The sequence below is a fragment of the Rhynchophorus ferrugineus genome, unplaced genomic scaffold (genome assembly GCF_030347505.1).
Source record: "Rhynchophorus ferrugineus isolate W39M unplaced genomic scaffold, kcgeb_rfMv2 rfM4, whole genome shotgun sequence".
Classification (NCBI taxonomy): Eukaryota; Metazoa; Arthropoda; class Insecta; order Coleoptera; family Curculionidae; genus Rhynchophorus; species Rhynchophorus ferrugineus.
In genome coordinates this window covers 19,856,857-19,870,767 of record NW_027472583.1, presented here as the reverse complement: position 1 = coordinate 19,870,767, position 13,911 = coordinate 19,856,857, and the positions used below count along the sequence as shown (strand labels likewise).

The window sequence follows — 13,911 nt, the reverse complement described above, 5'->3', positions numbered from 1 at the left end:
CTTTAATAACTCTTCTTGTTATTAAATCAAATTCTGGAGCTTCTTTAGTATTGATTTTTTAATATTGTTCGTTTTACTGTCCTAACAGTACATTTTTTGTAACTAAACATATATTACTGGTGAAGAATAGCAAATGTGGTAATTAAAATTAATGCTGTTCGGTGTTAACCGCATAATTGCATTAAATAATAATGAAACTTTAGCGAATTTTTGCAGGCTAAATTTAATTTTGCATTCAAACCTACAGAGAAGACCGTTTAGCGTGTTTTTTTTTAAATACAGGTTGAAAATATATAGCTTTTAAACACAAACATGTTATCTAGCTTGTGTGTGTTTAACATGTAAATTGATCTAGAATCTGAAGAGACTCTGCACTTTTCTTCTAGATTTTAACAATCTGACCAACCGTATATCTGGTGCTCTTTACTAATGTATGTTTCTTCCTAGTTAAGCCTCGATCCAGATGCATTTCCATATGTTTAACATTCTCTGCCTACGGGAGTTTATAGTTATTAATATTTATTGAGAGACAAATCCTTTTACACTATGGGAATATGATGTCAGTATATTTAGACTCATTCGCTTTAATACGCAATCTTTTCAACCAAAATTGAATTTTGTTGAGATGAGAGTTGTTGTTCAGAAGTAATTGTTTCCTTATGATTAACACAGGATACTCTTGATAAATAAGATAATCTTATATACAATACTACACACAAGAAACATTATAATGTTTAGTGTATTTGTCACTCTATTTCACAAAAAAACTGTCTATCAGTAAGGTACGATTTTAGGAGATTTCCTAGGTTTGAAAATCATATTGATTTGAACTACTTTCCAAGTGTTAGGGACATATTTAACATAACATTATTAACTTGATGCAGTTTTTTGTCAGTTTTTTTAATAACTCTTCTTGTTATTAGATCAAATTCTGGAGCTTCTTTAGTATTGATTTTTTAATATTGTTCATTTTACTGTCCTAACAGTACATTTTTTTGTAACTAAACATATATTACTGGTGAAGAATAGCAAGTGTAATGTGATAATAATAAAACTTAATAGTGTACCCACACAACTTTTGTAAAGTGTGGCTGAGCATTGCATGAAAATAAGATGGATTTCCATGTGATTTTAGTAGATCATAATGCGACATATCTTGCTTTATGGTCATGAATTTTCAGCTTCGGTGTTAATGTGTATGGTTCTGCTCTACTGATCTGCCACATTTTGCACTTGGAACTATTGTAGTAGATACTTTTCAGCGGCAGTTACCATACGTCATAGAAGACTGTTCTATTTTTGCATAGTAGGAACAAATTAACAGTTAATTCGTTTGGTAGATATATTCCCATCGTTTGGATCTTTCTGGTGATGTGTAAACGTATGAAAATATTTGACTGATTAACAGCTAAGCTGTCTCTAAAGTTACTTGAGAGTTTGAGCTCGATGTTAATTAAATAAGTCTTACAAACCATTGTCTTTTTTGATCTTCTAGACCTTTCTATGTAATTGACATCAAAATAATTTGAATAAAAACTGGCCATTAGGTAGGATTGAGCAACACCTCCATAAGGGCTTCCACAAAATATTTCTTCAAATAAAATAACAATCCATCACGTAAAGATTGAGTGTCTACTATATAACATAATTGATTTTTATGATGTAATATATTCATTTTCATTAAAATTTTCTGAGCACAATTAATAATAATGTTGAACATTCAATTAAGCTGTAATGAATTGGGGTCAAGCGACCCATGTTTTTAAAAATACTTTATATGCGATATCATATGCTATATTTTTTATTGATGATTTGAAGGATTTTGTTTATTACTTTGTAATAAAATAAGGAAATACCGTACAAATGCAAACGTGCGTTCACTAATTTGATACATATGGTGATTTAATTTCGTACACTTTACTTATTTTCGGTGATTAATGATTAAACTTGATAAATCTTGATGATTAATAATTAAAATTGAATGATTAAAATAGTTAGAACTAGATAATATAGATATGATAGATATGTATCTAGATATAGTTTAGACGATTTCAGTTTTTACATAAATATACAGATACAAAAGACCACTTGCCATTTACCGCCTCCCATAGCTTTACCTTTTGCAACGCCATATTAATTTATATGACTCACTTTTAAAAGTTTTAATTAAAAAAGTATCAGTTTGTTGTTGTTTTAAGATATTTCTCATCCTAGGAAGTGGTTATACTGAACTGTATGAAATGCTTAGAATTTGGTGTGTATTTATAAAAATACACTACCACATATATTGTGTTCTGTAGTCTTTTTATGAATTTACATCAAATTACATCATCTATTTGATTGGTTGATTTACATCATTATTATATCAGAAAATGTTACAAAAATAGGCTGTTCAACTTCCTCAATGTTAATATGTTGTCTTAATATTAAAATGATGTATTTAAGGCAACAAAATTTAATAAATAAAAAAAAAAGATTCCTAAATAAAACATAATATTTTACTTATTAAAGGTTTTAAAATTTACAATATTAACAGTGTACAATATTAAAATAAAGTAGAACTTGATAGAATGAATTTTCTATAGCAAAATGTCTATATAATTAGAAAAAATTACTTTTTTCAACATTTTATTGGTAATATACATATTTCCAGACATTTTCGAGCTAATAACGGAATATGATAATAAAAAGAAGAAAGGTAAATTTTATGCATTTGAAGAATGTTAAAATGTCTGTAATAGTGTAATATCAATTAAATTAAACGTGCAAAGATATATTATTATTATGACATAAGACATAAATTATAAGATATATTATAAGATACATTTTATTAATTAATTAATGGTTTTAAAGTTTCAAAATAATCGTGCATTAATGAAAAATTAGTAGAAAATTATAGAAATAATTTATCATAGGAAAATGTTGAAACTTTTGTGAACAATCTGGTTAGTAATTACATATTTCGCATTTACATCAGCACATTGTAAACGTGCAAATAACTAATTATTCTAATATAAAGAAGAAATACTAATGTTACACTATTGAAGAATATTAAAATTTCGATAAAACTCTAGTAAAAATAAAATAATCCAGTTCAATTGTTTTAACATGCAAATATATATAAAACAACAAACTTTTATTTCTATTATTAATGTTTTTTTATAAATTCAATGCTTTATTGGGAAACATTGTGTTTAATAAACGGTACCGTTTTATATTCACGTCGTCAAATAAGAAAGATTTTTTTGACAAAATATTCATAAAAATAGAAGTAGTGTCTTCACTTCTTCAACTTTTTCAGTTGATTATAGATTTCTTTTTCATTATTCATATTAATTCTTAATGTACACTATTTAGTAAATATTTAAGGCTAATTTTTAAAATAACTAGCATACTGTAAATGAAATATAATGGAGATAATGTTCATGATTGATGTGAATAATATTAATTAAGGTATAATAAAAACTATACTATTTTTTAATTTAAATTTTATTTATTCTATATGATTACATTAAATTTAATATATGCAAGCGTTTGAAATATACTAAATATATCTGATTGTATTAAAATAGAATAACCATGTAACTTGTGGCAGAGTTACAATGTCTAGTGTTGAGTGTTGATGAAAGTTCATCCACTACAGCCAGAGGACAGAGCCTGGCCATGACCAAGGGGCTATTTTGGCAAGCTACCACATCTCCGAGGGAATTAGCAACTTGTTTATCCAATGGACAAGCTCTAAGAATATTAGCAGCACATGTTGAAACGATGCAATTATTGGAATCGTTTGGTATAACCTACATATATATAAAAAATTAAATTATATTAAAACTATCAACACACTATCTCACCTTCATTGGTAAATTGAACCCTTCTATTAAAGAGACACTGTAACTGTCCTCAGTATCAGAAAAAGCGAAATTTACTTTAGTTTTAGGACCATTTGTTACTTCAGAGCCTATTGGTACAGCACTAAGGGATCCCGCCCAGTTATCAGCTAAAGTTACTTGAATCTAGAAATAGTACGTGCTACATAGTTTGTACTTATATGTTGTATATGAAATATATTTACCAAAGAGTTTGGTAAAACTGTATACTCAGCCCCATCGAGAGTTAACAAGATTCCATCGGCACGATTATTTTGAATTTTAACCAGTTTCCCAGATGTTAAAGCCACCATTAAACTGAAGGTGAAAAGCAATTTTGCGAGCTGCATCTTGCAATGAAAGAAAACTCTTTAAGCGATAATTTAATCTGGTATGTTGATATGCAGCTATTCCCCGTGTATATATAGTCAACGTGGTTACCACCAACTGAGAAAAATATTTGCACAACAATAAAATTTTATTAGAATATGGATTAAACTAAAGACCACTGACTTGACGGAAATATTTTCCTTTCTGAAAAATACGTGCCTAATTATTAGGTTTATTATGCTGGAATTTTTCTTAGATCAACAATGACCTCGTTTGGTGATAAATTAAATAGGTCGAGGAAAGTTTAACGAAATTAATAAGTGTTACTAATCAGAGTTTATAGTCTTTTTATTAATAATTAAGTGCTGATTTTCACTATACTGAAAAAATGAAAAATAATTATTATGCCTTTGATTACAATTACATCTTTTTTATAATAAATACTAGTTGAATCTAACTCAATATGTTTAAATAGAAGAAATGTAAAAAAAATCCTTGTAATTCAATATGTTTAATTTCATAATGTATAATTTTTTTTCTTCGTCTGAACAGCTCTTCAACTCTTATGAAGATACTAAATAATGGGTCGATTCATCGATCTTTGGTGACGGGATGTTTAAATTGCCTGAAAGATGGAAAAAGTAGCCACTATACTTGAAGGGCAGTACTTTGAATAAAATACATGTACTGACTTTTCATGATAAAGCTTAATATTTAAAAAATTCTTTAAATTAATTTATAGGCCAACGGATCAGGTTACTCTTTAAATTTAGGGTTTTAAGTTTAAACTTGCGATAAAGTATAGTGAGAGTGACCAATTTTAGAAAACATTCCAAAATACATCCGGTCTTAGCCAGCCTGGTTACTGGCGTGACAGGGATCATTTTCCCTGTCAGATTTTACACTCTTGACTAGAACAATCACAAATTTCAAATAATCACAAACATAAATTTACGACCATGCCCCAGCAGGATTCGAACCCGCGGCTATCGCAACAGTAGGGGAAAGTCGTTTCGCACTAACCACTGCGCCACCAAGCCGGCTTTGAATAATTTTGGACACTTTTCTATTCTCACGATTGTTTATAATTAATATTTAAAAGTATTTTTTGCATAATAATTAGGAAGAAACGAAATCCTATTTCCTCGATGGCATGATTAGTAAATATATGCCGGCGTTAAGGGGACATGGCAAAACGGTATCTCAATATATCAGTCATAATAATCGTTGAATTCCACAAATCCATATTCCATTTATTCGCCGATCTGCAATACTGCATGACTAAATATACACAGACCAGGTATAAGCCTCGAGTTTGAATTTATATTGCTGCTTGATAGGGACCATTTAAAAGCCATATTTCATGAAATTGTAGTAGTTCCTATTATATATGTTATTTAGGAATATCAAACAATTTTCAAATATAGTTTTTAGTATTATTTTAATGCACAGTACTGCTGAAGTTCAATTTTAATATATTATCTCATAATTTATTAAAATAAATATTTGAGTATATTATTTTATTTTTTACTATAGGAGATTTTGTAGCTTGTAGTTCTCATTTATATTTCATGAAAATTAATGCTATATAAATACTATTTAATAGTGATAAAATTAAAATAAAATCACTGAGTATTGTGCAATTACTGCTCTGTTCCAATTATCCGGTAGCTTTTTAACTAGGTAGATTTTTTTCATGTTTTTGAGGTTATTTAAGAGTTAATTTTGGGTTAATTATGTTTCCAATCAGTCAGTCATATAGAACACGTGACAATTATGAATTATTAGGTGATACCCGCCGGCTTCGCTGAGTACACGATATGTGTGGAGCTATGAAATTCAGCTGTGTGACAGCACCAGTGACTCCAAAGTCCAAGTAATTCAAAGGTTCTAAAATAGTAGACGGTTCCAAAATTCCAGAACTGAAATGTAATGTTTATGCATCTTCGAATGTACGCGTTTGTGACCTTCATCGCGACCTAAAAATTGATATAGTTATGGATGAATTAGGAAGTTAGAATAGCAAAATGTATCAACGCGGAAGCGTCTAGATTTCTACAGGTAAATAATGTCATTAGACGTCTTAAAAGAAAAAACCTTCTTTTCTTGCAAACGTTTGAACACTAACTGATTGAGTGAAAAATAAATCAGTTGTAGCTAGTTTTAATAACTGAATTGTTTAAAAAATTAAGGGGGAACCGATTTCCTGTACTTAATTTTATCATTTGACTATATTTTTTAAGAACTTCTCTATGTACATGATAAATCTACAGGATATATCTTCTAACATATTCTTTAGGTTCTTCAATGTGACTTTGACTCTCTTTTGAAATAACTTGTTTTAATTATTCCTAACTGCACTGGTTTCTATCTCTTTCTTTGTTTTTTTGCTCTTAACTGAATGTATTAATTCAGTTGCACATTTAATTCGTCACTATTTTTATTTAAACCAATTTAAACAAACGCTAAGGCGTCAATCTGTTAATGATAAAAGAAATAATTATTTTTAATAATATCTTTTCTGATTTTTTAAAACGTTTTAACTATTTCCAGAGAAATAATCAATATTCAAATTATTGATCTCGATATACAGCATCTTGTTAAGTTGATAATATCAACGGATACCATGCAACGTCAAAGCTTCACACAAAATAATTATGGGGCCGTGTTTTATTACAGCAAGATTTTCAAGCTATAGGTTAAATTATCTGGTTTCTGTCAGAATTTCCCGAACGTATCTTAAGGTTCATGGAAAACGTAAGTTTTCATCAGGGACGCGAAACAGTTTGGAATTCCTGCTGCATTTTCGCTTTGAACGGTATAAACTTTTATGTCGGTTATTTTCCTCCTCCGTAATATAAATTACAATGGCAGATGATAGCCTTACTGTTATTAAAAATATTCCTTAGTTTTTTTGAATTTCATTGTGTTGTGTTTTCTGATGTTGCTGTCCACTTACTCGAATATGGCTACTGTCATGTTCTATGTCTCGCTGACGTGACGTAACTCGTTGCAGATTTGATTGATTTAGACGACCTAAGTCAAGTCGTCTTCTCCTTGGCATTGTTAATAATAAAAGTAAAGAATGTTCACGCGTAGTAAATTCATAACCAAATAATTCTTTTGTGGCATATTTACAAAATATGCTTTACCCTAAATGGTTACTACATATTTCAATATAATTCTTAGTAAATGTTTACATGACCGTAATTAGAATTCGATTTCAAATTACCGTTAGCACATAATTCACATCATATATCATATCTGACATATATGTCATTATTTTTCATTTGATTTTCATTTTAATGATTGAACGTATCTATAAAAAAATGCCTATATTTGCATGAAATGTAAATAGTGGTAAAGTATTAAATAGTCAGTAGCGATAAATGATCAGCAATGCTTCATACATTATATATTCTAATCGTGGATTGATAATACTGGCCGTTAGTAATCAGTATTCAACCAATAAATATTTGACAATTAGCAACAATGCCGATGCATTGTGAGAGTGAAACGATTGATGTCAGCGACTGTTTGTATGTGAAAACAAAATTGTTGTTTTTACTACTTTCCTCGCAATTATTCCATATCTACTCATCATATAGCTTCCCTAGATTTCCGCAAATATTTCAAAATCAGAATTAGCCAAATCGGCTCAGTATCAGCACCAGATGTCGCTGATCCCAATACATGCGAGCACCTAACACTATTAGATAAATAATTGTTTGATTTTGCAAAATTATTTCATCAAATATTTTCCAAAATTATTATTTGCCACAGTTGTCCCGAAGGGATTGACAATATAATAAATAACATTCCAGTGACCGCTGGTTCAATAATTGGAAAATGGGATTAAATGTGGCTGGTTTTGTCGATCAGCATCGATAGGATTGCTTGTTCATAATTGCGATTTGTTAATTAATTTCAAATAGCCCTATTTATAAATAAAATATGCTATTTAGCATAATTTTTCATTTCAACTTTCATTAAGATACCAAATGGTATAATAAATTTTGTCGACTACTAAGAAAGATCGGATTTTATGGTTTTAAATAGATTTTTATATACAAATAACATATGTTTTTGTTATGCTGCAAGAAAATTCAGCCTTTGAAACCTAAAAATGTTAACTTACTGTTAAAATATTAACCAAACTGTTAAATATTAAAATTTCAAGTTTCTAAAGCACTTTTTGAACGACCACATAGATTGTCTTTAATAAAAGACTTTTAAACTAATATTTAATTAATATTAAATATTTAGCACAAGAAAACTGAATAAAATTTTCGTTAAATTTTGGTCTCGTCAAAATAGCTACGTCTGTTTTTAATACTTGTGCACTAATTTTACGCATTACTTTTATTAACTTATATAAGCGTTAGGTGACCATTTACTTTGTAAATATTTCCACAACTTGCTGATAAAAACCACAGTTTGCCAATGATGCTGAGTTCGATGGGCATCGATTCATCAGTTTTCTATCAGTTTCATCCCATACTAATTCGATAGGTCTAACGATTGTGATGACAATATCATTATTTACAAAATTTCTCCATCTCGTTCTTGCTCTATAAACCCTTGACCTAGTTTTGACTAATATTTAGGCCATGGACTTGTTAAAAAACAACAATTTCGGCCAATTAGATTCACTATCTGAAGGGTATCGCTTTTTCTCTGAATTATTTCCAGCTTTACCCTACCATTACCATGCTTAACAGTCTGCACAGTGCACGCTTCTGAAGTCCACATTTTGATCGACACACACACAAACGTTTATTAGGTCAAAAAATCTGAAACCGTCCATAGGACCTTTCTGCAGTTTTTTTTTTTCGTCTTTCGTTTTTTTTTAACATTACTATAAATTTATCTTCCTGCTTTGTTGTAGATTTGGAACGTCCAAATCTGTTCCGGTTTTAATTTTCTCAAATAATTCGTTTTTGGTGTAAAATTATAATATATACCTTAACATATAAAATATTTTTGATAAAAAAATTGTAATAATGTAAAAGCAATGACCAAAACAGCCAATTTTAATAAATCAACAATTGGTGGTATAGTAACATTTGCGGTCATAAAATGTGTGTGTCGGTTCCTTTTTTCAGAATAATGGAATTTATAGAAAACTAGTGATTTTGTGAATTATTGCTTTAAAGGCCGTCGTAAAAATAAAAAACTCCAGCACTAACATTTTTCTCTCTCTATTAATCTCTATGGATTGTATGTCTCATTATTTTTCCATCTGAAATATTAATAATATGCAGCCTATGGAATATTTTCTTAAATAACATGTATTTCCCTGATTTCCACGGTAAAAGCAAGTTTAGGTCTATTTTGGTGGCCGTACATCTCGAAACACGATGATTCTGTCGAACTTCCAGTATACAGAGTCAAAGATACTTGATAGGTTGCTTGATTCTGAATAACTGAATATCTTTAAAAGAGAACAAACCAACAAGGAAGCTTTTAAATGGGAGAACACATATAATGTCGTCGCAATATATAAATACATAAGTAACATATGGATATTTAAAACAGCATCTTTGTTATCAATGAGCGTCTTCAAGGATTCACCGTTAACAACCCCACTCATCTATATCCATGTTCATTAATGAAGTAAACAGATGAAAATCAGTTGATGTATTTAGTTACAATGTTCTTTATGCAAATTTGATCATTGGCAATTAAAGAAGATTGACATTACATCAAGCATCATATAATAGTCCAGGCAATAATGTTTTTAACGTTCTAAGAGGTAATTAAAAGGGAAAATATTTAAGAGTCAATAATTTTTGTTTGCTTATATATCATTATTTTCAGACATATTTTTTATTAGCTCTAAATAATTATCATATAAATTTTCTTTTCAAGCATATTTTTAAGACATAAGAGTTTTAAACATCTGCTGGATGAACATTTGTTGACTATTAAATATAATTGTCACATAATTATGCTATAATCTACATATTCTCATATCGGATATCAATGTTTGCTTTCGAATTTTTTGTGTGGTAAAATAAGTTTCCTGCAGCGTCTTTATTGATGTGGTATTCAGGTGTTTCCGGTTATTAGAAACTCAGTTAAAACCATAATTACTGACTGTTTCTTCTCTGCTTTATTTGTCTTCGTTTTTCTTACTGAATTATACCCGATGTTCTCATTTTCCAGGTAGTTGGTAGTTATTTTGTTAAGCCGTAATTTGTTCTCTTTAAGAGTTTTTTTGTTTTAGTAATTTATTTTATAATTTTTTCAGATGCATAAAATAAATATTTTTATAAGCGTAGTACTTCTGTGGTTGTAAAATAGTTTACCATATTTGAGTATTCGAGTTTTTATTTTCCTAATATAGGTTACATCGGTAAAATTTAATTTATTTTGTTCAAATAAAAATTTACAATTACATTTATATTATGAATTTTGCCTAGATTTATTTAAAATTAAAATATAAATAATTGACGGGTGTTAGATACATTTTCCAAAAACAAAGTTAATTTTGTAAAGAAATTAGTAATTTTTTACTTAAATCAATAATAGAAACTGAAGAATTAATTTAATATGTTATTAATATATATGTAGCCTGATGTGGTGGCGCAGTGGTAAAGGCGACAGGACGGTCCTCCTACTGTTGCGTGTCTTAAATTTATGTTTGTGGTTGTTCAATAAATTCAATTTTTACTGTTAATCACACTCACTTTATGGCCATAAAAGCGCCATCTAAATCTTAATATAACTACCCCCAAAATTTGATTTACTTTTGTAATTTGGAATGAAATCTTCTGATAGTTGACTTGCTTTAATTCCACTACAACATATGCTATTATTGGCCATAATGGTATTTCACGTGTCCTAGTTCTTTTTAATTAGAATTGTTTATTATTTGTTATGGAAACTTATTTTTTTCAATATAATATGACTCTATTAATTAAAATAAAACATTAAATTGATTTTCCCACTTCATATTTTAAATTGACTAATAAATTGATTATATTAATTATTAATAGCACAATTAATATTTGTATACATAAATGTTGGAAAATTTCTCCATATATGATCGGTACTGTATATCATAAATTACAACAACTATAACATAGCACTTATAAGTATAGCATAAAGCAAAGCGTAGCATAAAGTTTGTCTCGAAATATTCTTTTTCGTAGTACCTTTTTTTAAGTTACTCTAGAACTAAAATAAATGATTTACTGAGGGGATAAAGTAATCAAAATCGTCAATAACTTTTCCGCTCTGAAATAAATCTTTTTATTCTCTCGCTGACAGAAAGAAGTTAGAAGATATATCGCCATTTAACGAATAATAATTGAGAAATTTCGGGTTTTTAGAGATCAACAGTTTACTGCTTTAACGGAAACTTCCTTGGCATATTTCCAGAATAGTTGCTTTATATATAATGACAAAAGTTATTAAGAAGAGTTTAATATTAATAGATTATATTATGATATGCGAGCTCATGATTTAATTATAAGATATTTAGTTGAGAAAGTTAGAAGAATTTTTACTTTATTAGTATTAGATCTTTATTATGTTTTAGTAAGATCGTTGTTACATGAGTTGACAGTGATTATTTTGGACAACAAAATTCTATTTTAACTAACATGTTAAAACAAATTTGAAATTTACATTAAGTATTTTGTTATTGGATTAAAAATATTATTTACATTACAGGGAGAAATTAAAAGATACATTTTAAATAAAAGAAGTCTGTCATCTTTTTACCTACGTCCCTCGGCAATATGGACACGCAAAACATGGTTACGGGTGTGCCCATTTAGTTCCCATTCTATATCTATATCTTTTTTATGTTTCCATGTCCACGCGAGTAACATCACATTTCAGAGTAGAAAAGGTTACCATGGTAACTGATAAATAGTACGTTTGGCATTGTATTATATACGAATTACAAGGCAAAACGCTTTTATAGCAAGGTAATTTATTTGTATGGTGATGGTACTGATATTGTGTCTGATTAAAAGTACAATCATAGGTTCAAACAAACATTAAAATGGTGATTTTGATATTAATAGCCGGTCGCATCTTGGACAACCTTGAAAGTTTGCTAGAGCTGTGCTTGTTTTTTGTGCCAAATGGAAAAGTTTAGAGATTAGCAACACAGCTTCTACATATGACTAAATACAATCCAAATATATGAATACGTTCATAATATCCACTGATGATTCACTGATTTTTTATGACGACTGCAAACATAAAAATCCTGCATATATAAACTAAAAAGTACTGCTGTGCATCTGGTGGCACATCAGCAGAATTATTTCTTGCGAAAAGTCCAATTCCATGAAGCCGCAAAGCAATATTTCGGTATAATAAAGGTCAACCTTACGTAACTTGCAGAACTCATTCTTTAACTTACCCACCATATTAACCAGATTTGGCATCCGATCCAACCAACTGATTTTTGCATCGAAATTTATCCCCAGATGCTTTGCATTATTGCTATATGAGATAACAGTATTATTCATTGTTATTCTCTTATGTGTTTGAGTTCGATTATATGTAAATTTAATATGCAGTGATTTGCTTTTGTTAACTTTTATTTTCCAAAACTAAGTCCATTTATATCGTTGCTCGGCTGTTGTATTTTTCTAGTTAATGTCTTGCTATTTTCAGCAACAAGTATCGCGGTATCATCAACTACATATCACGTGTCTTAATTAGGTAAAGAATTGACCTCACATTCTTGTAGAATACTTGTCAAAGCATCTTTTATTGTAGAGTAGGCTTCCCCTTGTTTAACTTTTAGGTTTAAGAGTTCCATTCCGAGTTTAAATGTTGGTTTATTACAGAATATTATTACACTGCCATGATTATCTTCATAAGCTTTTTTTAAGATGCCTGTGATTATATGTACTTGGTATATCGTTAAATGTTTGCTAATAAAACCAAACTGATAGGCAGGTATTAGATTTAATCTTTATATAATTGGTTCTAATATGTTCAACAAGTTTTTTTCAAACTTAAGGTTAAGGTTAAGGTTCTTAAACGTAAGGTTATCGATAGCAGTAAAATAGGTTTGTGAAACCTTATTCATATAATACTTTTAGGTTTATTATAGGCATTTTTCAAAAGTCGAAATGCTTCAGTAATCATGTTGGCAAGTTTGATAATATCTTGGTAGATATTGCTGCACTTATGCTAACGGTTACTAAATTAGACCTCGCGTTTTCTTTGGATTGATGACAATTTTTAGAACTTCGTCGTCGAATTTTCTTATTATAAATTATATTCAAATTCCCTTTGGTTTGAATTGAAGGTTTGGTTAAAAGTGTCAACGAATCCCTCACCCTTTTGTTGATGCTTTCTCAATTTTCACTAGGTCTCTTATAGAAAGAACTTGTGCCAACATGGCAGTTTTAGATTTTTGGTGATTTTTCAAAGGGGACACTTATTATCTCCATCCAGCTGACTTTTCGCATCGAGATTTATTCCAAGATAGGACATTATTCAGAGAGTTGTTGCTATATCGGACGGCAGCATTATTCATTATTATTATTTTATGTGTTTCACTTTGCTCATATTGAGCTTTTATTTGCAATACTAAATCCAGTTATTTACATTTTCACTCCGCGATTGTAATTGTCTGATTCGCTATTTTCGTCAATAACAATTTCCTCAGTATCATCAGCAGATATCGCCATATTGATATCTTCGGTTTATAATGTTTCACTTCAATATAAAACTACAG

At 29.3% G+C, this 13,911-nt stretch overlaps 2 protein-coding genes across 6 annotated transcripts in view; one reads left to right on the top strand and one right to left on the bottom strand.

The window, feature by feature from the left end:
* The window catches only part of btsz (bitesize), a 236,261-nt gene that overhangs the window by 69,674 nt on the left and 152,676 nt on the right, over positions 1–13,911 (top strand). The window lies entirely within an intron of this gene.
* On the bottom strand, positions 3,472–4,268 carry LOC143194830 (uncharacterized). Its single transcript, XM_076401557.1, has 3 exons — positions 4,073–4,268; positions 3,852–4,013; positions 3,472–3,797 (listed from the first exon to the last, which is right to left on the bottom strand). Exons 1-3 carry the CDS (start codon positions 4,214–4,216, stop codon positions 3,564–3,566), a joined length of 540 nt encoding a protein of 179 aa, XP_076257672.1. The 5' UTR covers positions 4,217–4,268; the 3' UTR covers positions 3,472–3,563.